Consider the following 24,358-nt stretch of genomic DNA (forward strand, 5'->3'; position numbering starts at 1 on the left):
ATCGAGACCAGCGCAGGCAAACCGAAGCGCAGCGTCTAGCTTCTTCTTCCCACATGCTCTCAGGCAGGAAGCCGGAGGATGCGCGCGCAGCACTCGAGTGGCCCGGGCTGTGGGGGGGAAGGGCGGGGAAGAATCTGGAAAAGCCAGGGTTGCTGCGCGCGCGCAAGCAGTGCCAAACCATGAACTCGCAGCGGGGCGTGGCCTCTTCATCGGCAACACGGAGGGGGCGTGGCTTTGGGCCACACCAGCCATGAGGGGGCGAGGCCACATCCCAAGTTGGGAGAAGTGGGCGTGGCCTGCTCCCTAGCGGGACGAACGGGGCGCGGCCAGAGAAGCCAAATTGAAGGGTGGGGCGTGGCCTCTCCCCTATTTGGGTGGAAGGGGCGTGGCACGGCTCGGGACGCGGCGGCTATGCGCCTGCGTGCGCCTGTGTCAGGGGGTTACGGCGGCGTCGGCTGTGGCGGGAAACGCTGTTTGAAGCGGGTGAGTTAAGGTAGAAGGGCAGTTGGGGGCTTCGACCTGGCAGAGGAGGCGGCTTGAGGAGCCCGGCACATGGACGTGAGACAGGGTTGTGAGGGGTGACGTGGAACTGGCGGCAGGAGGGAGACACTTTGCTTCGGGGGCGCACGCAGAATAGGGACAGGGGCCAGTGATCCCCTGGCGCGTGCGCAGGCGCGCGCGGGGAGATCACATGCGGGGGGAGGTTCTCGACTGCAGGGGTACATACGCGGGGTTCGCCGAGCTCCGGGTCTCGGGGTGACGCGCTGGTAGGGTCTTTGGAGCGACAGGATGGGGAGGTGTTGGGGAACTGAATAGTGCGCGTGGAGCATGGTGTCATTCTTTATTCTTTACTTTTAAACTAAATATGATCCCTCCCCTCTTTGCCATACCTGCTGGGATTGATAACACTTGAAACCAGTTGCCGTTGATTCGATTCAGACTCAGGGCAACTCCACGTGTGTCAGAGTAGAACTGTGCTTCATAGGGTTTTCAATGGCTGATTTTTCAGAAATACTAGCCAGGCCTTTCTTCCGAGGTGCCTGTGGATGGAATGAAACCTCCAGCCTCTGTTAGCAGCCAGAATGTTAACCGTTTGCGCCACCCAGGAACTCTGGTGTCACTTGAGGGGACTCTAAACTTGCATGACTTGAAGTGGCCTGTGTTCCAGGCATTGTGCTGGGTGATGCTGAGGACCCTGGCTTGAAGGAGACCCTAGCCTAGGGTGTGCACGTGTAATAAGGGAAGTAGATGTGGGAGCCCTGAGAGGCACCTGTGAGCCTGAAGGGCTGGAGCTGCAGCTGTCTCCAAGGATGCATAGGAGTCAGGTGGCGAGAAAGAGGAGGATTTTATCCCACAAACACTTCCTGAGGCCTCCAGGGGCCAGGCCCTGTGCTGGGACCCAGAGAGGAGTGAGATCCTGCCCTGCCCTCAAGCGGCCTCTGGTCTAGTGGGAGAGGTAGACACAGGCTGGACACTCCCAGGCTAGTGCCAGGGGCAGCAACATTCAGAGAGGCCCAGGGAAGGGACAAGGCAAATGTGTAGAAAGTGTGGAGAAGTTTTCTGGAGGGCAGGAGTGAATAGTTAATCATGTGCTCGATAGATATGTGTGGGCCGGGGGTACAGTGGTAAACAAGCAGACAAATCCATCATCTTCAAAGGCTGTCTCCCCCACTGGACTGTGAATCTGGAGGGCAGGTCTTGCTCTTGCCTGTGTTACTCTGTCTCTCTCCTGCCACACAGAGAGGACAGTGGAATGGAGTGGTGGTTAACATCAGGGCTCTGGAGCCAGGCTGCCTAGGTTTGAGCCCTGGCTCTGTCCCTGATGGCTGGCTGTGTGACCTTGAGCAGGTTGTTTTACCTCTCTAGGCCTCAGTTCCAGCCGTTGTAAAAGGTGATGATAGCAACACCTACCTCAGAGGGTTTTGGGAGGATTCTGTGAGTTCCCACCTTCATCTGTCATTCAGACAAATGTTTATTGAGCACCTATTTTGTCCCAGGCACTCTTGTAGGTAGATAAGATATATTGTTAACCCCAAACTGTTGCTGTCGAGTGGACTATAGAGACCCTATAGGACAGAGCAGAACTGCCCCATAGGGTTTCCAAGGAGCAGCTGGTGGATTCTAACTGCCAGCCTTTTTGGTTAGCAGCCAAATTCTTAACCACTGTGCCACCAGTGCTCCAGATTTATTGTTAGATGCTATTAAGTCGATTCTGACTCATATCAACTCCATGTGACAGAATAGAACTGCCCCATAGGGTTTCCCAGGCTGTAATCTTTATGGAAGCAGATCACCACATCTTTCTCCTGCAGAACCACTGGGTGGGTTTGAAATGCTAACCTTTTGGTTAGCAGCCGAACGCTTAACCATTGTGCCACTAGGGCTCCTTGGATGAGATTTGTTGTTGTGTGCCGTTGAATCGATTCCAGCTTATAACGACCCTATAAGACAGAGTAGAACTGCCCTATAGGGTTTCCAAGGAGAGGCTGGGGGATTTGAACTGCCGACCTTTTGGTTGGCAGCCTGAGCTCTTAACCACTTTGCCACCAGATGAGATATAGCAGGAAAAAGAAGACAAAATCCCTGCTTTCATGGTGTTCCTATTTTAGCAGCGGGAACAGACAATAAATAAGGTAACACAAGCAGTGCTTCTCAGACTCAAGCAGCATCAGAGTCAGAATCACCTGGTGGGCTTGCTAAAACAGAGATTGCCAGGCCCCACTTCCAGAGTTCCTGGCTCCCTAGGTCTGGTGGCACAGTGGTTAAGAGCTCGTCTGCTAACCAAAAGACTGGCAGTTCGAATCTACCAGCCGCTCCTTGGAAACCCTATGGGGCAGTTCTACTCTGTCCTATAGGGTCACGGTGAGTCAGAACCGAATCGACAGCAATGGTTGTTTTTTTTTTTGGTAGGGGGGGAGCAGGGCCTGAGAATTAGCATTTCCAACAGATTCCCATGTTTGGGGACCACACTTGGAGAACCACTGATACAGTCCATCAGACAGAGATGAGTGCTAGCAAGAAAAATAAAGCAGGGAAAGTGGTTGGAAAGTGCCAGGATGGGTGCGGGGTGTGGGTAGGGGCAGGGCGAGGCAGTGCTGCAGTTTTAAGCAGGGTGGTCAGGGAAAGCCTCACTGAGGTGACATTTGAGCAAAGACCTGAAGGGAGGGAGGGAGGGAGCCATGGGAACTTCTGGGGGAAGAGCATTCAGACATAAGGAACAGCCCGTGCAAAGGTCCTGAGGTAGGACCCAGCCTGGTGTGTTTAAGGAACAGCAGGGATGCCATTGTGGCTAGATCCAAGTGATCGAGGGGGAGAGGGCTGTAGGTGAGGGCAGAGAAAAGGGGGGTGGGTGGTACGGTGCCTTATGGGCCACGATGAGCACTTTAATTCTGAGGGAAATGGGAGCTGGGGCAATAAGAGGAGAGATCCCTCGGCTACCTAGTGGAGAGTATTTGGAATGCGGCAGCTGGGGCAATAAGAGGAGAGATCCCTTGGCTATCTAGTGGAGAGTATTTGGAATGGGGCAGCTGGGGCAATAAGAAGAGAGATCCCTTGGCTACCTAGTGGAGAGTATTTGGAATGGGGCAGCTGGGGCAATAAGAGGAGAGATCCCTCGGCTACCTAGTGGAGAGTATTTGGAATGGGGCAGGGTGGACTGCAGGAGACGAAGAAGGAGGCTCTTCATTCATTCAACAAACTTTTTTTTTAAATAATATTTTATTATGCTTTCAAGGAGCCTTGGTGGCACAGTGCTTAAGTGCTCAGCTGCTAACTGAAAGATTGTTGGTTTGAACCCACCAGCCACTGCGTAGGAGAAGGATGTGGCAGTCTGCTTCTATAAAGATTTACAGCCTTGGAAACCCCGTGGGACAGTTCTACTCTGTTCTATAGGGTTGCTGTGAGTTGGAATAGACTCGACGGCAGTGGGTTCGGTTTTGGGTTTTTTATTGTGTCTTCAGTGAAAGTTTACATAGCAGTTTAGGTTCCCGTTTAACAATTTCTGCACAAGTTGTTTAGTGATGTTTGTTACGTTGTTCACAATATGTAAACATCCTCACTTCCATTCTAGTTGTTCCATTTCCATTAATCTAGTTTCCCTGCCTCCTTATCTTCTCATCTTTGTTTTAAAGTAATTGGTGACCATTTGGTCTTATATAAATGATTTTTTAAAGGAGCACAGTACTCATGGGTGGTATTCTTTACTTTGTGAGCCTGTCTGCTATTTAGCTAAAAGGTGACTTCAAGCTAGTTTTAGTTCAAGGTTTAGAGAGTATTTCAGGGCAGCAGTCTCTGAGAGTTCTTCATTCTCAACTGGTCCAGTAAGTCTGTTTGTTTTGTTTTGTTTAGGAATTTGAGGTTCTGTTCCACATTTTTCTCCCATTCTATCAGGATCCACTTATTGTGGCCCTGATCAGAACGGTTGGTAGTGGTAGCCGGGCACCATCTAGTTCTTCTGGTCTCAGGGTGACAAATATTTCTTGAGTGTCTTCCATGTGCCAGGCACTGTTGTAGACTCTTGGGATACATCAGGGAAAAAAGCTGACAGAATCCCTCCCTGCACATAGCTCATAGTCCAGCTGGAGGAGACAGAAAAACAGCAATCCACAAGGTAGATAAGTGTAGGCAATTCTCGTTATTCATGATTGTTATATTCTCTTTGGAGTCCCTGGGTGGTGCACACAGTTAATGCACTTGACTGCTAACCAAAAGGTTGGAGGTTCAAATCCACCCAGAGATACCTCGGAAGAAAGGCCTGACAGTCTACTTCCAAAAAATCAGCCACTGAAAACCTGATGGAGCACAGTTCCACTCTGACACACACGGGGTTGCCACGAGTTGGAATTTGTCTAAATGGCATGGCAAGCGGTGTCAGAACTCCTACTCTGACTTCACAAGGAGAATGAGAGAAGAATTATTATCAGCATCAACAGCCCAAAGCTGACTCTTATGAAGTGGAGGTCAGATGTACCTCCTCTGTCCAACCTTTTTACCAATTCCTACGCCAGCCGTCCCGCCCATAGCACTCTCTACTCCTCTGCAATGGCCATACAGAACTCACAGACAATACTCACGATTATGGTGTTTATTAGGGCAGTAACAGGATCAGGAACGACTCAAGATATGGTTCTTTGGTCAGGGCAGCTTCTCGGTTGTGCCCACAGGCAGGTTTCTCCCTGGCCCTCAGCTCCTTGGGCCTCTTGGGCTGGCCTGGTCTCTGCCCTGTTTGAGCAAGTATTACAAAGCTCTTTAGCTCCACTGATAAGTGCCCAGAGGCACCTTACTCTGCCAGCAAGCATCGGTCCAAAGGTGCTCAGCTCCATGGGTCAGCGAGCCTAGCTCCACCAAGTGCCCAGAGGCACCCCACTTTAAACGGCCTTGCTCTGTGGGCTGGGAAGCCCACTGCACTGTCTCACTCCAGTCTCCTGGTTCTGCTGCCACTGTCTCTCTGCCACTGTTTTACTGCTGCTGCTTCTCGCCGTCTCATGCCATCTCCGGTGTTACAACTCTCTTTCTGTTTCCTGGGTCTAGGAGGTCCTCAATGCAGGGACTCTGGGCCCAAAGGACACACTCCACTCCTGGTTCTTCTTTCTTAGTGGTAGTGAGGTCCTCTGTCATGGGATTGGCTCTCTTTTAAGCCTAGCAGGATGGCAAAACCGACCAATTCCTTCATTAGGGTTCCATACACCTTGTTTGCATGGTCCCATGCACCGTATTTGCATTATTAGCAAGCTATCCAGTCCCCTTGGTGGGCCACAAGTACCTTATTTTCATGGTCCCACCCAGTCATTTTGTAGGAGTCACAAACCCAGTCATTTTGTAGGAGTTACACACCATGGCGAGAAAGGCCGTATAAAAAGGATTCATTGCAGTGCAGAATTTATTCACCGTCAGCTGGTTTTTTATGTTCTCTTCCATGCGGGAAACCTGGATTCAGCTCCTGGCCAGTGCCCCTCATGTGCAGCCACGACCCATCTGTCAGCGCAGGCTTGTGTGTTGCTATGATGCTGAACAGGTTTCAGCGGAGTTTCCAGACTGAGATGGACTAGGAAGAAAAGCCTGGTGATCTACTTCTGAAAATCAGCAAGTGAAAACCGTATGGAGCACAGCGGTCTAATCCCGTTGTACATGGGGTCACTATGACCGGGACCAGCTTGACAGCAGCTAACAACGTTTGAAAGTTAGTTGCAGACTAACTCATGATACTTCCCCTCCAGGAACTCCAGCAGGTGTCTCCCAAGATCAAGGATGCCCACCAATATAACTAGAGTATAATTATCATACTCGGGACATTTAACACGGAGACAGTGTTATTATCTAATGGGCTGTCCTTAGTTCGTTTTCCTAGTAATATCTTCAGAGCTCTTTTTTGTTCTTTAATCACGCGTTGCATTTAGTTGTCATGTCTCCTTTGTTGTTGTGTGCTGTTGAGTTGATTCCGACTCATAGCAACCCAACAGGACAGAGTAGAACTGCCCCATAGGGTTTCCAAAGCTGTGATCTTTATGGGAGCAGATCACCAGGTCTTTTCTCCCGCAGAACCACTGGGTGGGTTTGAACTGCTGAACTTTAGGTTAGCAGCTGCGCGCTTAGCCAGTGCACCATCAGGGCTCCTTCGTGTCTCCTTAGTCTCCTTGAATATAGAAGAATTTCTTCCTAGCCTTTTTTTTTTTTTTTAAGACCAGTCATTTTGCAGGCCACCCTTCAGTTTGAATCTGTTCAACTGTTTCGTAATAACTAGAATCAGGATAAACATTTTCAACATTGTGTTTTTTTTAAACACCATTTTAAATATACCATTCTGCACCTTGCTTTCTCTACTTACAATGCATCTTTGAGGTCCTTCCGTATCAGTTCATAGAGAGCTTCCTCATTCCTATATACCGCTGCATAGTAGTTCTTTGAATGGACTGACCGTAATTTATTTGAACGGTCCCGTAGAGGAGGACATTTAGGTGGTTTCCAGTCTTTTGTGATTTTAAACAATGCTGCCGGAAATTACCTTGTAAAGGTGTATTTTTCATATGTGATGATACATCTCTAGCATAAATTCCTAGATGTGGAATTACAGACACCAAATGGTTGTGCTTTTAATTGAGGTGCAATTTCCATGCAGTCTTAATCCTTGCACAGATCTCAGTGTGCTGTTGGATGTATGGTACATTTTATCACCCCAGAAGACTCCCTCATGCCCCTTCCCAGCCAACCTCTCCCAATACAGATGCAGCCAGTAATCTGATTGCTGTTCCCATAGATTGGTCTTGCCTATTTGTCTATTTTAGAATTTCGTGTAAATGGCATCGTGCAATATGTACTCTTTTGTACGATCCAGCAGCATTTAGTACATTCACGATCTTATGCAACCATCACTACTATCCAGTTCCAAAACATTTTCACCACCACCCCCAAAAAATGGTACCTGTTAAGCAGTGGGGAGCACTGATGGTGCAACGGTTAAGCACTCGGCTGCTAACCAAAAGGTTGATGGTTCAAGCCCACCCATTGGTTCTGCCGGAGAAAGAACTGGTGATCTGCTCCAATAAAGATTACAGCCTAGGAAACATTATGGGGCAGTTCTTCTCTGTCACATGGGGTTGCTATGCGTTGGAATATACTTGACAGCACACAACAACAACAAAAAGTTTGTGATGGTGAGAGGGTAGAGAATATGTGGGGATGAGGGGCCCTACAAGGAGGAGATAAATGGGAATTCAGATGGGGGGGCTCGAGCATGTGAGGAAAGGGTTAAATTGAGGTGAGAAATGGGACGTAATTACATTAGTTTACAATTATTGAGCATCTGGAATGTGCCAGGCACCCCATAAGCCTGCAGACTTGTGTTAATCTTCAGCCACTTCAGAGAATTAAAAGGCTCTTTGTCATGGTAGGTGCACAGGAGACCATGGAGAAGACAGGGAAAGGGGTGTGTAAAAATGGCCTGGCAGCAGTGTCCTCAGACCTCCTGGCCTAACTTCACAAGGGGGGAGGAGAATCATTGTCAGCATCAACAGCCCAAGGCTGATTCCTGTGAAGCAGAGGTCAGACATACCTCCCCCTTCCAACCTTTTTTTACCAATTCTGATACCAGCCGTCCCTCGCATGGCACTCTCTACTTCTCTGCTGGAGTTTGATAATTCCTTGCAGTGGCCACAGATAACTTACCGACCTTATTCACGATTATGTGTTTTTTTAGGGAAGTAACAGGTTACAATTCAGGATCAGGAATGATTCAGGAGGCAGTTCTTCCATCAGGTCAGCTTCTTGGTCATGGCCACGGGCAGGCCTCTCCCTGGTCCTGAGCCCCTCAGGCCTCTGCCTTGCTCAGGCAAGTGTTACAAAACTCTTTAGCTCCATGGATAAGTGCCCAGAGGCATCCCACTCTGCCACTAAGCCTCCTGCCTGAAGGTGCTCATCTCTGTCACTCTGTGGGTCAGCAAACCTAGCTCCACCACGTGCCCAGAGACACCCCACTGTAACCCTCTTGTTCCATGGGCTGGGAAGCCCACCGCGCCAGTCTCCTGGTTCTGCTGCCACCATTTGTCTGCTTTTACTTTTTGCCATCTTGCGCTGTCTCCAGTGTTATAACTCTGTCTTTCTCTGTCTCCTGGGTCTAGGAGGTTCTCAGCACAGGGACCCCAGGCCCAAAGGATGCAGTCCACTCCTGGCTCTTCTTTCTTGGTGGTAGTGAGGTCCCCCCCGTCTGCCTCTGGATGGCTCATTTTAAGCCTAGTGTGATGGCAAACTGACCAATCCCCTCATTAGGGTTTCATATACCTTATTTGCATGGTCCCACTTCCACAAGGGTGCCATGCACTTTATTTGCATTATCAGCAAGCTGTCCAATCCCTTTCTTGGGCCACGTTTGCATAGTCCCACCTAGTCATGTGGTGGTAGTTACAAGACCATGACGAGAAAGGCCATAAAAAAGTGATCCGTCGCTCAGCAGGGTGTCTCTGGTTGGAACTGTCACCCAGCCCCGACTTGCCCAGCAAGATGGATGGCAAGCGGCAGTCAGCTCCGGGAGCTGGGGTGCCCCCGAAGCGGGCCCGTGGGGGCTTCTGGGATGAGGATGACACGCCTCGGCCATCCCAGTTTGAGGAGGAGCTGGCGCTGATGGAGGAGATGGAGGCAGAGCGCAGGCTACAGGAGCAGGAGGAGGAGCTACAGTCGGCCCCGGAGGGGACTGCAGATGGTGAGACTGGGAGTGGAACCCCCTGCACTCCCCTCATCTTGAACCAGGAGTCAGCTGCAGAGTCCTGTGACCCCTACCCTGATCCCTGACCTCTGGTCCACTTTAAGTCCCACAAGAGGCTGACTTATGGCCCCTTCGATAGTATACAACCTCTGTTGCCTGCAGCTTTTGCCCTGACCCCCGACCCTTGACCCTACAGGCTCCTGAGTTTGCCTGCCCGATCCAGACTGTCTTCACCTGAGATACCATCTGAGCAATCGTGGTTGGGACGGAAGGGTTACTCATTTCTGAGAGGCACCATGACTCCATGTACTCCCACTTCCCCCCACAGGGCAGTTCTCCCCATCAGCCCTAGATCCCCGCTGGCTTCGGCCTTCCCCACCTCCCCTGGACCCCCAGACGGATCCCCTCATCTTTCAGCAATTGGAGATCGACCATTATGTGGGTGAGTTTGGGGGACAGAGGCAGGAGGAGGGACCCGTCTGGCTTTGCCCTCTCTTGAGTGGTGTTATGGAGTGCACTGTGTCCCCTGAAAATATGTGTTATAAATCCTAATCCCTATACCTGTGGTTAAAGAGCCCTGGTGGTGCAGTATTTAAGCACTCAGCTGCTAACCGAAAAGCTGGTAGTTCAAACCCAGCGGCTGCTGCACAGGAGAAAGACGTAGCAGTCTGCGTCCATAAAGATGACAGCCTCGGAAACCCTGTGGGGCACTTCTCCACTGTCCTGTAGCATCGCTGTGAGACAGAAACGACAGCAACGAGTTTGTTTCTTTTGTTGCGGCTGCTGTAACAAAGTACCGCAAACTGGGCTGCTTAACAAGAGCAGAAGTTTGTTGTCTCACAGTCCTGGAGGCTAGTAGTCTGAATTCAGGGTGTCAGCAGGGCCATGCTGTCTCCAAATACTCTAGGGAAAGAAATTTTTTCTCTCTCTCAGCTTCTGGAAGGAGCCCTGGTGGCGCAGTGGTTGAGCACTCAGCTGCTAACTGGAAGGTCGGCGGTTCAAACCCACCAGCTGCTCCATGGGAGAAAGATGTGGCAATCTGCTTCCATAAAGATTACAGCCTTGGAAACCCTACGGGGCAGGTCTACTCTGTCCTACAGGGTCGCTATGAGTCGGAATCAACTCCTGAGGGCAACGGGTTTGGTTGGTTTTCCAGCTTCTGGCAGCCCCAGGTGTTCCTTGTCTTGCAGCTGCAGCATATCTCCCTCTTCATGTAGCTGTCTTCCCTCTGTCTCTCTCTCTTCTGTCATAAGGACACCACTCATTGGATTAGGACCCACCGTATTCCAGTATGACTTCATGTGAACTTAACTGATAACGTCTCCAAAACCCTATTTCCAAACAAGGTCACATTCACGGGTACCGAGGGTAGGATTCCGCCGTATCTTTTGGGGGGACACCATTCAGTCCATCAAGGCAGTGGTGGTTCAGTGGTAGATCTCTTCCCTTCCGTGTAGGAAACCTGGGTTCACTTCCCAGCCAGTGCACCTCACGCGTAGCCACCACCCATCTGTCAGTGGAGCAGTGGAGGCTTGGGTGTGGCTATGATGCTGAGGAGGGCTCAGTGGAGCTTCCAGACTAAGACAAGGAAGAAAGGCCTGATGATCTGCTTCCAAAAATAAGCCATTGAAAATCTGTGGACAATGAGATCTCGACACATCCACAGCCAATCATGGAGATGGCACAGGACTGGGCAGCATTTCCTTCCATTGTGCGTGGAGTCGCCATGAGTTGGGGCTGACTCGGTGGCAGCTAACAATAGTATTCAACCCATAACGGGCGTCATGCTGAGTGAAGGAAGCCAGACTCAAAATGCAACATACTGTTCGATTCTATTTATACAACAGTCTTACCCTGTGACTTGCAGGCCTGGCCCGGCCCCTCCCTCTGCCTGGGACGCCCCCGCCATCCCGCGGCTCTGTGCCCGTGCTCCGCGCCTTCGGTGTCACCGATGCTGGCGTCTCCGTCTGCTGCCACATCCACGGCTTTGTGCCCTACTTCTACACTCCAGCAGTCCCTGGTGAGTGGCTCTGGGAGGCCCCTCGGTGCCCCATCTCCGCCCTTGGCCATCGGGAGGCTCCTCGACCTCTAACCTACCCTCCCACCCCCAGGTTTTGGGGCCGAGCACCTGGCCGACCTGCAGCAGGAGCTGAGCGCAGCCATCAGCCGGGACCAGCGCGGGGGGAAGGAGCTCACGGGGCCCGCGGTGCTGGCCGTGGAGCTCTGCACCCGTGAGAGTAAATGCCAGCTTTGGTTGGCCATGGAGGGTGGGGTTTCAGGACTATGGGGCCGGGTCCCAGCCTCGTGTGTCCACAGGCATGTTCGGGTACCATGGGCACGGCCCCTCCCCGTTCCTGCGCATCACACTGGCCTTGCCCCGCCTCGTGGCACCCGCCCGCCGCCTCCTGGAGCAGGGCATCCGTGTGTCTGGCCTGGGCACCCCCAGCTTCAAGCCCTACGAGGCCAACGTGGACTTTGAGATCCGGTATAATCTCCCTTCCCGCTCCTCTCTCTCTTCTCCAGCTCACTCTCCCCCTTCCCACTCTGGCAGCCTCTGCCCACTAACCCCCAGCCCCCTGCAGGTTCATGGTGGACATGGACATTGTCGGCTGCAACTGGCTGGAACTCCCGGCTGGGAAATACGTCCTGAGGCCCGAGGGGAAGGTGCACTTGAGGCTGGGGGCGGGCCGGGCTCCCGGGGGGTGGGGGAGCTGGGACATGCTGCTACCGACACACTGGCCTCCGCCGCAGACCACGCTGTGTCAGCTGGAGGCGGACGTGCTGTGGTCCGACGTGGTCAGTCACCCTCCAGAGGGGCCTTGGCAGCGGATTGCACCTCTGCGTGTGCTCAGCTTCGACATCGAGTGTGCTGGTCGCAAAGGTCCGTCCTGGGCCCGGGGCTGCTCCCTGCCCCTCCCTTGGACGTCAGTTATGGGCAGACCCTGTGCCGGGCACTGACAGGGAGGCGCTGGGAGCAAAAGCAACTGAGTCCCTGTGTCCCCGGCCTTCTCAAGCTCATACCGGCGAGGAGAAAGACATGTCACCTTAGCACATAAGTAGATGAGAGTTATCCTAAGTCTGGAAACGCCAAGGGGGCAGTGGTGGGGAGTAGGAGGGCTGCTTTGGACAGGGTGCGCAGGGAAGTCCTGAAGGGGAGGAGACAGCCCTATGAAGAGATGGGAGTGGGGTGGGGGCAGGGAGAGCATTCCCAGTGGCGAGAACAGCAGGTGCGAAGGCCCTGAGGTGAGACTGTCCTGAGGTGTGTGAGGAATGTCAAGAAGGCCCGTGTGGCTGGGACAGAGTGAGTAAGGGAGAGAGTAGGAGGTGAGGGCAGAGAGGGAATGGGGTAAATTGTTCAGGGTCTGAGGGTTTTGAGGAGTCCCCAAAGTTGAAGGGTGTGTTTGGGACCCATCAGGCTTCTGTGTGGAGATCAAAGGAGAGAGTGCAGGGAAGGCAGAGTCGGGGCAGGGAGGAGCGCTGTAGTCAGGGCCCAGTTGGCCAGGTTTAGGGGTGCAGCTAACCTGTGCGTTGTGATGGGGAGAGGAGTCAGTGCCTCTGCGGCACCTGCCTTCCCTCCATAGGCATCTTCCCTGAGCCGGAGCGGGACCCCGTGATCCAAATCTGCTCACTGGGGCTGCGCTGGGGCGAGTCAGAGCCCTTCCTGCGCCTGGCACTCACCCTGAGGCCTTGCGCCCCCATCCTGGGCGCCAAGGTGCAGAGCTATGAGCATGAGGATGAGCTGCTCCAGGTGACTGTCTTTTGTACCCCCCAAGCCCACATCCCAGCCAGTCGGCCAACCTGGGCGTGTCCCTGGATGTTGACTCCCATGTGGGTGGTTCTGGATCCCTGTGTGCTGAGGGGGCAAACATTTTCCCTCGAGTCTGCATTAGCATTTTCAGAAATGGCAGCCGTATCTTTCCACTGTGGGCAGGAGGGCACTAGGGCTGCTTTTGGCAGCTTCCAGAACATTCTGGGAGTGGGGAGTCCCCGGCAGGGGCATGCCCTGGGTGACCCTGTGTGCTCTCGTCCCCCAGGCCTGGTCCACCTTCGTCCGCACCATGGACCCTGATGTGATCACGGGCTACAACATTCAGAATTTTGACCTTCCGTACCTCATCTCCCGAGCCCAGACCCTCAAGGTAAGGGCACAGTATTGGGAAGGGGGCTCCTTTGGGCTCAGTCCACCACCAGCCCGTGCAGTCCTTCACTCCCAGTGGCTCAAGACATCCTGGAAAACCCAGCTCTGCCCCGCTCCCGCCCTGCCCAAAGTCCAGAAAGTTACCAGTGCTTTTGTACGAGGCGATACGTGATTGGCTAAGTGAGAAAAGGCCTGTGGATTCCAGGGTGTGGACTGAAGCACGTCAGGACACATGACCCCTTTTTTAGGCTTAATTTTAAAATAAAGAAAAAGGGGGGGTTCCTCGGAGTATGTGGCAACATCTTAATACTTGTTGAATGGGGGTATGGGTATATAGGGTATGCTGTATTTTGTTCCTACTGTTCATGTGGCCAATTTTGTAATGAAAAATGGCTCTCATGGCCCCTGTGTGAGCTTCCTGTTGTTGTTGGATGCCGTCAAGTCAATTCAGACTCAGAGCAAATCCACATTTTTAGAGTAGAACTGTCCCATAAGGTTTTCTAGGCTGTAATCTTTACGAAAACAGATCACCAGGTTTTTCTCCCAAGGAGCTGCTAGGTGGGTTTGAAGCGCCAACCTTGGGTTAGCAGCTGGGCGCTTAACCGTTGCCCCACAGGGCTCCTGTTATGGATTGAATTTTGTCCCCCCAAAATGTGTGTAAACTTGGCCATGATTCCCAGTATTGTATGATTGTCAACCATTTTATCATCTGATGTGATTTTCCTGTGTGTTGTAAATCCTGCCTCTGTGATGAGGCACGATTAGAGACAGTTACGTTAATGAGGCAGGACTCAATCTACAAGATCAGGTTGTGTCTCAAGTCAGTTTCTTTTGAGATATAAAAGAGAGAAGCGAGCAGAGAGACATGGGGACCTCATACCACCAAGAAACAAGAGCCAGGAGAATAGTGTGTCCTTTGGACCTGGGATTCCTGCCCTGACAAGGACCTTCCCCCAGAGCCGACAGAGAGAGAAAACCTTCCCCTGGAGCTGGCGCCCTAAATTCAGACTTCTAGCCTCCTAAGCTGTGAGAGAATAAACTTCTGTTTGTTAAAGCCATCCACTTGTGGTATTTCTGTTATAGCAGCTCTAGATGACTAAGACAGCTCTTCATGAGTTTCCTAGGGCTGCTATAACAAGCCACCACAAACTAGGTGGCTTAAAAGAATAGAAATGTATTGTCCCACAGTTCTGGAGGCTAGAAGTCAGAAATCAGGGTATCGGCCGTGTTAACTGTTTCTGAGGTGCTAAGGGAGAATCTGTTCCATGCCTCTCTCCTAGCTTCTGGTGGTGGCCAGTGGTCCTTGGTGCCCCACAGCCCATCCCTTTTGGCCCCTGCTTTGCCCTCTCCACCTGGAATCTTGCCCTGCCTCCTCCCCAGACTCCATTCTGCCACCTCCAGTCTATCCCCCACACGACCTCAGAGGAGTCTCCCACCCCCAGAGCTGCCTGGCCTCCCATGGCTCCCACCAGGGATGATGTGCTGTCTTGGGGGTGTCGTGGTTGGTCTCTGTCCACGTAGCCAGCCCACACCACATCCACCTGCTGGGCTATCCCCCCAGGTACATGGATTCCCCTTCCTGGGCCGCGTCTCTGGGCTCTGCTCTACTATCCGTGACTCATCCTTCCAGTCAAAGCAGATGGGCCGGCGGGACAGCAAGGTGGTCAGCATGGTGGGACGCGTGCAGATGGACATGCTGCAGGTACGGCAGCGAGTGGGCAGGCAGGTCGCTCTCAGGCCTGCGCCCACCGTGCCTCCCCAGCCCGGCCCAGGTGCTCGCTCTCTGGCCTGCGCCCACCATGCCTCCCCCGCCCGGTCCAGGTGCTGCTACGGGAGTACAAGCTGCGCTCCTACACGCTCAATGCTGTGAGCTTCCACTTCCTGGGTGAGCAGAAGGAAGACGTGCAGCACAGCATCATCACTGACCTCCAGGTGCCCAACCTCACTCTCTGACCTCATACCCTGCCCCCAGCCTCACCCTCTCACCCACCCTCCTAACCTCAGCCACTCACTCACTTCCCTGACCCTTTGATCTCAACTGCCCACCTTTTCTCCTGCTCACCTTAGCCTCCTGACCTCTGACCTCACCCTTTTGTCTACGCCCCTGTCCTCTGACCTCAAATTCCCGCCTGCTCTCTCGACCTCTTAACATCCTAGCTCCTAACCTCTGACATGACCTTTTTGCCTACTCTTCTGACCTCAGCCTCCTGCCTACCTTCCTGACCTTTGACTGCAACCTTCTACCTGTTTTCCCAAACTTACCTCCCAACTTCACCCTTTCATCTGCTCCTCTGACCTCAGGGTCCTACCTGTTCTCGCAGCCTCTCACCTTAAACTCTTACCCCTTAACCTCTGACCTAATCCTTTTGTCTACTCTTCTGACTTCGACTTTCTGCCTACTCCCACGACCTCTGGCCCTACGACCTTTGTTCTCCTCCCCCGCCCCTGACCTCTAGTCCACACTGGCTCTTCACACTGACCCTGACACCTGACCTCCCTCCACTCCCCCACCTAGACTCTCGCCCTCCCTTGGCCACTCAGGAGCCAACCCCGGTCCCCTGCCCCCGCCCCCAGAACGGGAATGAGCAGACGCGTCGCCGCCTGGCCGTGTACTGCCTCAAGGATGCCTTCCTGCCGCTACGGCTACTCGAGCGGCTCATGGTGCTAGTCAACTCTGTGGAGATGGCGCGTGTCACCGGTGTGCCCCTCGGCTACCTGCTCACCCGCGGCCAGCAGGTCAAGGTCGTATCCCAGCTGCTTCGGCAGGTCAGTGGGCCCCCATGCCCCCACACCCACTAGGTTCCCCCACGGCCCTGGCATCTGAGACTTTCCTTCCCCTTCATCCCTCCACCTGCTTGTTCCCCTCTTCCCTCCAGGCCATGCGCCAGGGGCTGGTGATGCCTGTGGTGAAGACAGAGGGAGGTGAAGACTACACAGGGGCCACGGTCATCGAACCACTCAAAGGGTGAGGTCCCGGACCCTGCAGCCAGGCAGGGGGTGGTGGGGGCCTCAGCCTGACTCCTCCCCTCCCTGCCCCCAGGTACTATGACGTGCCCATCGCCACCCTGGACTTCTCCTCTCTATACCCGTCCATCATGATGGCTCATAACCTGTGCTATACCACTCTGCTGCGGCCTGGCGCTGCCCAGAAGCTGGGGTACAGACACCCCTACCCCACACACATCTTCTGAGGCCTCCAGGGGCCAGAGATAGGCCGGCCAAGGCCCTGCCCCCAGGGGACTCCCAGTCTGGTGGGCACAGACAGAGTGAGGGAGGGAGAGGCAGGTGAGGTGGGGAAGTTTGGAGGGCCTGAGCCCGCTCACACCAATGCAAGGGCAGAGGTGGGGCTAGAGGGAGAAGGGAAAGGCCAGGCAGTTATGTCCCACCCACCTCTGACCCAGCCTGACTTCAGAGCAGTTCATCAAGACACCCACAGGGGATGAGTTTGTGAAGACATCAGTGCGTAAGGGGCTGCTACCACAGATCCTGGAGAACCTTCTCAGCGCCCGGAAAAGGTAATCTGAGTCCCCCGCCCCTGCTTAAACTTGCTTAGGCTTCTCGGCAGTTCCCATACCCCTCTGGGTTATCCCAGGGCCACCCGGCTCCACTCATCTGTGTCTTTGTGTGACTTAGAGAAAGACACCCTCTTCTAAGTGGTCCAGGTCCCATGGATGCTATATAGGGCATCCTTTTCCAGAAAGCTGCCTGGCCTGTACCCAGGCTTCTGTCTCCTCAGGTGCCACCTGAGTGACCTTTGTCCTCACCACCCCCCTTGCAGGGCCAAGGCCGAGCTAGCCAAGGAGACGGACCCCCTGCGCCGGCAGGTCTTGGATGGGCGGCAGCTAGCGCTGAAGATAAGTGCCAACTCTGTGTATGGCTTCACCGGTGCCCAGGTGGGCAAGCTGCCCTGCCTGGAGATCTCACAGGTGAGCTCTAGGACCCAGCGTGAGCTTCCTGCTGTCCTCTCCCAGTGGAGTTGTACAAACAGTTTCCCAGCAAGTGTGAGACAACAGACATGAGTACTGCCAACTAGGGTTTTGCCTTCCTCTCATGCTTCCTCACAGGGGCTGCTGCTTCTAGACGCTCTTTTGTCTTTTCTCTCTTGGTCCCTTCCTTCTGTCTCTCTGTTCTGTCTGTTTCTCTTGGCCTCTTTCCTTATATCTGTCTCAAGCTTATGGGGATAGAATAATTTTTTAAAAATAATGGATTATTCCAGAAGAAGATCAGAAAGAATTCAGAAAAAAACCAACATAGAACAGGTGAGACAAACACAGGGTAAATAATAAGATGATAGATTTAAGCCTACATATATTTGTTATTCCACTAAATGTAAATGGACTAAGTGTTCTAGTTAAAAGACAAAGATTTTCTGACTAGATCCAAACCAAAAAAAGACAGTAAAAGAATTATATTTGTCTCTGCTTGGTGTCCCCACCCCCTCACCAGCCTCAGTTTCCTCAGTTCAAAAGAAATTATTGTGTTTCAGAGGACATTATATTATGGCCCTGAGGGGGCATTTGACAGTGCATGGGGTCATTTCTGGTTGCCCAGGCATGGGGATGTGTGGTGCTGCTGGCATTCAGGGAGGGGGCAAGAATGTCAGGTGTCCTACACTAAGGAGAGCTGCCCGTCCTATGATGTCACAGTGCCTCTTTGGAGAGAAACACTGAGCTGATGGCCTTTTCTAACTCAGACCTTTCCAACACTTTGATGCAGCCAGTTCCTCATCCTTGCCCCAGCCACCTTCTCTGTTCCCAGAGCTCTAGGCCAGAGAACCCAACAGACCTTTGAAGAGCAGCCTTGTTGTTGTTGTTAGGTGCCATCGAGTTGGTTCTGACTCATAACGACCCTATGTACAACAGAACAAAGTACTGCCCAGTCCTGCACCATCCTCATAATCCTTGTTATGCTTGAGCCCATTATTGCAGCCACTGAGCCTAGAGCCCCATTTTGCACATTTGGAAACTGAGGTGAGGCCCCAAGCTCACGCCTACTGCAGAAGGCAGTGGCATTTCCCTCAATGTGATTTCCCACCCCGCAGAGTGTCACCGGGTTCGGGCGCCAGATGATTGAGAAAACAAAGCAACTGGTGGAGTCCAAGTACACTGTGGAGAATGGCTACAGTGCCACTGCCAAGGTTAGGGGCTGCCCCGCCCGCTCCGCCCCCCTGAGATGGGTCTGGAGATGCCCCTGGGCTGGTGAGGGTGACCACTGGGGCCCGGGCCTCCCAGTCATACCTGCCTGCTCTCCCACTGTGCCCTTGGGGTCCCTTGAGCACTTGGGGGTGGCAGAAAGGTATGCATCTCTGGGATACTTACCCTCCCTTGTGCCCCATCTTCCAGGTGGTGTACGGTGACACTGACTCCGTCATGTGCCGATTTGGTGTCTCCTCAGTGGCCGAGGCCATGGCCCTAGGGCGGGAGGCCGCTGACTGGGTGTCAGGCCACTTCCCCCCACCCATTCGGCTTGAGTTTGAGAAGGTAAGCGGGGACCTCCCCACTCAGGGCTTGGAGTGGGCTGTGTGTGGGTCTTGCCAGTTTTGAGGATCTCTGATTTTCAAGGCATCTTCAAAGCTTAAGTATATATTAGTTTGGGGATCCTCTTATTTGTCAGGATCTGGGGGCACCTTGACGTTGCTCAGGGTCTCTTCACTTTCAGGAACTTTAACTGATTCTTCGGGTTTATAAGCCTCAGTTACAAGGTGTTTTGCTACTTAGATCTCCTGAATTTGGGGCTGTCTTATTACCTAGTGCTGCCATCACAAAAAACACCACAGGAGGTGGCTTCAAAGAACAGAGATTTATTTTCTCACGGTTCTGGAAGCTAAAATTCCAAATCAGGGTCTCAGGTGTGTTGATTCCTTCTGGGGGCCTCTCTCCTAGTTTCTGGTGACTGCTGGTAATCCTTGACATTCCTTTACTGCTTGTAGATGCATCTGTCTCCTTCTTCACGTGACGTCTGTCTTCCTCCCGTCTGTCTGTCTCCGTATCTGTTCTGCTCTATATCTATTCTGTACCATTCAGAAGGGATTGGGTATAGGACCCACCCTACTCCATATGTCCTCATTAATATAACAGAAGAAAACTCGTGTTTCCAAACAACGTTACGTTCACAGAAACAGGGATTAGGACTTCCACATAGCTTTATGTGTATGTGTGTGTGTGTGTGTGTGTGTGTGTGTGTGTGTATGAACTTTTTATTATAGCAATATGCATACAACAAAGCGTCCAATATTTTTTCAGTTTCTACATATACCCTTCAATGACATTGATTACATTCTTCAAGTTGTACAACCATTCTTGGTATCTCTTTCCAAATTATCCCACTACCACTAACGCACATTCAATGCATTTGAAGCAAAAACCCCTACTTTGCCCCTCCCTCCTGCCTCTGGTAACCATTAACTGCTTATGGTTTCTATATAATTGCTTATCTCCTGTAAGTGATATTATGCAGTATTTGTCCTTTTGTGTCTGACTTACTTCTCTCAGCATAGTTTCCTAAGTTGATCCGTGTTGTTGCGTGCATTGAGACTTCATTCCTCTTGATGGCTGAATAATATTCCATTGTGCATATAGACCACATTTTGTTTATCCATTCATCTGTTGATGGGCACTTCATTTATTTCCACTCTTCTGCTATTATGAAAAGTGCTGCGGGGAACATTGGTAAACAACATTTCTTTTTAGGGGACCTGATTCAGTCCATAACAGGGGCCTTGGTTTCGGAAACGTCTAGAATCTTGGTCTGTACGTGACAGGATGATGTCTGTCTTGTGAAGCCATGTCACGGGCTCAGAGTCTCTCCTGCGTTTGGGGTTTACCAATTCCTGCTTCAAGTTTGGCAGCTGCCCTGGGCAGTGGGTCTGTGATATGGGCGTATCTTGGGCCTGGGCACCATCATCCAGGGCCCCCAGACCCCAGCTGGTGTCAGTCCTGGGTCCTGGGCAATCTCAGACCGACATTCTTTCCCCCAAGATTCAAATGTGGGGTGAGGCCTCAGGGCACAGCCACACGTGGGCTTGGGGCCCCTCGGTGTGGAGGAGTCTCTGTCTCAGGGCCCACCCTAATTTCAGTCTCTTCTTTCTTTGAGGGGCCCTCACTGTGTCCCCGTCTGCCTTGGAGGTCTGTCCCACATGCAGATTTGGTGCTGTCTCTGGTTCATCCCGGGCTCTGTTTCAGATTTGTGACCATGCTCCTGGGCTCGGGAGCTATATTCAGACAACATACCAGGGTCTTAGAACCATCTCACTCACAGGGTACGCTTATCTCAGGTTTAGGCCTGTCTCCCCAAGTGTCTGAATCCTGGGTTTGGGAACGGGTTCCCCCAGGTCTACTTCCCCTACCTGCTCATCAGCAAGAAGCGCTACGCTGGCCTGCTTTTCTCCTCTTGCCCTGATGTCCACGACCGCATGGACTGCAAGGGCCTAGAGGCCGTGCGGAGGGACAACTGCCCCCTCGTGGCCAACCTCGTCACCGCCTCACTGCGTCGCCTGCTCATCGACCGGTGAGGGGCCCTGCACCTGGGCCCTCCTCCCTCAGACCCAGGAGTCCAGGCCCCCAGTCCCGTCCTCCCTCAGACCCAGGAGTCCAGGCCCCCAGCCCCCTCCTCCCTCAGACCCAGGAGTTCAAGCTCCCGGCCTCTCCTCCCTCAGACCCAGGAGTCCAGGCCCCCAGCCCCTCCTCCCTCAGACCCAGAAGTCCGAGTCCACGCTCCCGGCCCCCTCCTCCCTCAGACCTGGGGTTCGGCCCTTCCCCAGGGACACAGGTGTCAGGCCCACTCTTACCCTGCGGTGGAGCAGTGGAAAGAGTCTGGGTGGGCAGCTGTGGGCTCAGCCCCGCCTCCACCACTCTGCAGCCCTGGGGCCTATGACCCTTCCCTGTTCTGAGCCTCTGCTCAGCACCCGCCCGACCCCTTGGCCTTGGGGTGGTTTATGCAGGTGGCGAGGGTCCAGCCTGGCCCTTGGTGGCATCAGTGACGCCCCTGGCCCCACCTTCCACAGAGACCCGGATGGCGCAGTGGCCCACGCACAGGACGTCATCTCAGACCTGCTGTGCAACCGTATTGACATCTCACAGCTGGTCATCACCAAGGAGCTGACCCGCGCGGCCGCTGACTACGCCGGCAAGCAGGCCCACGTGGAGCTAGCCGAGAGGTCTGCCTGAGGGACACGGGCCAGGAGACATGGGGAGGCAGGACAGAAATAGCCTCCCCTATGCCAGCTGGGCCACCACTTCCTGTGAGCCCAGCCACCCCACCTGCCCTCACCCGCCTGCCACCCTGTCCCCCACAGGATGAGGAAGCGGGACCCCGGGAGCGCGCCCAGCCTGGGTGACCGTGTCCCCTACGTGATCATCGGGGCCGCCAAAGGCGTGGCTGCCTACATGAAGTCTGAGGTTGGCCCCACCTGGCCGGGCCCCTCCCCAGCGCCCCCCCACTCTCACTTCTGCTTTCCTGCAGGGGCAGGGCGAGGGCAGGGTGGCTCCTTCCACGGCCCCACGGGACCCTGGGAACCGCCCCCCAAGACACACCCGGGGTCCCCAGCAGCCTGGGGATGCTCCATGACACTGTGCTCCCAGGCTTCCTGTATCCTCTCCAGTGGCCCCCTCTGATTCCCCCCACAGAAAGGGGCCCCCAGGTCCTCACCTTGCACACCCTGCCCTGTCTGTCTCTCTCCATCTCTGTCTGTGTCTGTCTCTCCCTGGTTCCTGCGCTCCAACCCCTAATTCCCTTAGATTCACAGTCCATCCCCTCCTACCCAGACATCCAAGCAGTGACCGTCTCAGCTCCCGTGACCTCTGACCTTCATGACCCTCCCTCAGCCACCCCCGCCTTTCTTGTGCCACTTCCTCACCTCATGGCTTCCAGCTCCCGTCCACCATCACCCCTCCCCGCCTTGAACTCTGACCCTTACTTGGAGATGAGTCTCTGAGCCACAGACTCCCCCATGACCTCTGACCCACTGCAGACCCAAGGGCAACACCCACCCCACCAGTGTGTGAATGGAAGACCCTTGGGCTCTGGACCCTTCACCCAGCTGCCTGATGGGTGATTGCAGCTCCCCCTTCCCTTCTCCTGGGGTGTGGCTGTACCCCACAGTGTCTTGCCCACCCGTGTGTGATGGTGTCCCCAATTCCCTCATCCACACTTTGTATGACTGAGTCCCCCCGCCCCAATTCCCCTAGCCACCCAGTATGTGACCGTGGCCCCTCTGATACCACCCATGGATGACTGTGGCCCCTCCATCCCCCCGTGGGAGACCACCACACCTACGTCCCCCCCCCCGTGGGAGACCACCACACCTACGTCCCCCCGTGGGTGACCACCGCCCTCTGTCCCCCCATGGGAGACCACCGCCCTTCTGTTCCCCCCATGGGTGACCACTGCTCGCCCCCCGCCACCCGTGGTGACCCTGGCCCGGCCCGCAGGACCCTCTCTTCGTACTGGAGCACAGCCTGCCCATCGACACACAGTACTACCTGGAGCAACAGCTGGCCAAGCCACTCCTGCGCATCTTCGAGCCAATCCTGGGCGAGGGCCGCGCCGAGGCCATGCTGCTGCGTAAGGGGCAGGCGGGTGGGCGGGGGACGTGAGAGTGGGGAAACGCCAAGAGTCAGGGACCCCAGCCCACCGCCCGCCCTTGCCCTGCAGGCGGGGAGCACACCCGCTGCAAGACGGTGCTCACGGGCAAGGTGGGCGGCCTGCTGGCCTTCGCCAAGCGCCACACCTGCTGCATCGGCTGCCGCACCGTGCTCAGCCACCAGGGTGAGCCCCCACCCCGCCAGCCAGCACTGCCTCCCGCATTGCGGGTGGGGGGCTCCCCTTGGCCTGCACCCACCCGGGAGGGTCCACACTCCCCACCCTGGGACTTCCCCAGGGGAGTTTTCCCCACACACACTCGCTCCCTTGTTCTTGAGGCTCTGGGGACTTTCAGGAGCCGGATGGGCGGCGGGTGGGGAAAGGGCAGGGATGGGCAGCCGGGCCCTGCACTGACCCCCCCTGCCCCCAGGAGCCGTGTGCAAGTTCTGCCGGCCGCGGGAGTCGGAGCTGTATCAGAAGGAGGTGAGGGCTGAGGAGGCCGGGCTGAGGTGCCAGGGAGGCTGGGAAGGGGAGGGGGGTCCACCCTGCTCAGCACCCCGGCTGCCCACCCAGGTGTCCCACCTGAACGCCCTGGAAGAGCGCTTCTCGCGCCTCTGGACCCAGTGCCAGCGTTGCCAGGGCAGCCTGCATGAGGATGTCATCTGCACCAGGTGCCCTCCCCACACAGGTCTTAGGCCTGTGGCTGGTGGTCCCGGCCCAGACACCAGGGTCTCCTACATCCCTCGCAGTGGGGCCTCAGTGTTCTTGCCTGCTGGGTGGGCCCATGTCCAGCCTTCCAGGAGGGTGTAGGTGCCCGGAGGGGGCAGGACCAGGCCCCCAGGATCTGCTCGGGGGCTGGTGGCCCCCCTGGGCACACCCCCCCACCCCGAAGTCCCCCACCCCTTGGGGCGGGCCGCTTTCCCCAGGGAACACGTGGGCGGGGCAGGTTCCCACGCCAGGTGACAGGTGATATACGGCTGGTGGCCGGCGCCTCAGCAGGCACCCACTGTTATCGGCTCCCTGTGCCCGCTGAGCAAACAGCCTGGTGGCGGGAGGAGGTGGGTGGGGGGACAGCAGGCGGGGCCAAAGTCCTGGGAGCAGCTCCCGCCCCTGGGGACCAGTGCTCGAGGCCCCTGCCCCATTGCTGGGCTGCATCAGGACTCCCAGGGCCACCTGTGCCCAGCGGCCCTGACCCCGACCTACCCCCGCCCACAGCCGGGACTGCCCCATCTTCTACATGCGCAAAAAGGTGCGGAAGGACCTGGAGGACCAGGAGCAGCTACTGCGGCGCTTCGGGCCCCCGGGCCCCGAGGTCTGGTGACCTCACGGGCCTCCCAGCAGGACAGGGGGATTAATAAAGTTTGTCCTTTTGTTACGTCTTTGTGGTCTCTGGGGGGCGAGTCCAATCTCCTAAGCCCTTACCCGGCCCGGCAGCGCTGGGCCATGTC

The 24,358-nt window shown here is 54.7% G+C and overlaps 1 protein-coding gene across 1 annotated transcript; it reads left to right on the plus strand.

Moving 5' to 3' along the window:
• The first annotated feature begins 415 nt into the window (after positions 1–415).
• Positions 416–24,286, plus strand: POLD1 (DNA polymerase delta 1, catalytic subunit). The gene is made up of 27 exons (XM_004381699.1): positions 416–483; positions 8,988–9,190; positions 9,522–9,635; positions 11,061–11,213; positions 11,305–11,430; positions 11,510–11,678; positions 11,776–11,857; positions 11,945–12,074; positions 12,775–12,941; positions 13,228–13,332; positions 14,893–15,033; positions 15,153–15,263; positions 15,906–16,097; positions 16,208–16,296; positions 16,372–16,488; positions 16,733–16,846; positions 17,110–17,257; positions 18,373–18,468; positions 18,674–18,811; positions 20,662–20,837; positions 21,334–21,486; positions 21,625–21,727; positions 22,760–22,892; positions 22,983–23,096; positions 23,341–23,393; positions 23,484–23,581; positions 24,126–24,286. Exons 2-27 carry the CDS (start codon positions 8,992–8,994, stop codon positions 24,229–24,231), a joined length of 3,327 nt encoding a protein of 1,108 aa, XP_004381756.1. The 5' UTR covers positions 416–483; positions 8,988–8,991; the 3' UTR covers positions 24,232–24,286.
• The last annotated feature ends 72 nt before the right edge of the window (positions 24,287–24,358 follow it).

Source organism: Trichechus manatus, unplaced genomic scaffold (genome assembly GCF_000243295.1).
Source record: "Trichechus manatus latirostris isolate Lorelei unplaced genomic scaffold, TriManLat1.0 scaffold00087, whole genome shotgun sequence".
Classification (NCBI taxonomy): Eukaryota; Metazoa; Chordata; class Mammalia; order Sirenia; family Trichechidae; genus Trichechus; species Trichechus manatus.

Coding starts and splice junctions, on each gene's coding strand:
- POLD1 (XM_004381699.1), top strand. CDS start 8,992: ATGGATGGCAAGCGGCAGTCAGCTCCGGGAGCTGGGGTGCCCCCGAAG. Junction 23,394..23,483: donor CGGAGCTGTATCAGAAGGAG/GTGAGGGCTGAG, acceptor CTGCCCACCCAG/GTGTCCCACCTGAACGCCCT. Junction 23,582..24,125: donor GAGGATGTCATCTGCACCAG/GTGCCCTCCCCA, acceptor CCCCGCCCACAG/CCGGGACTGCCCCATCTTCT.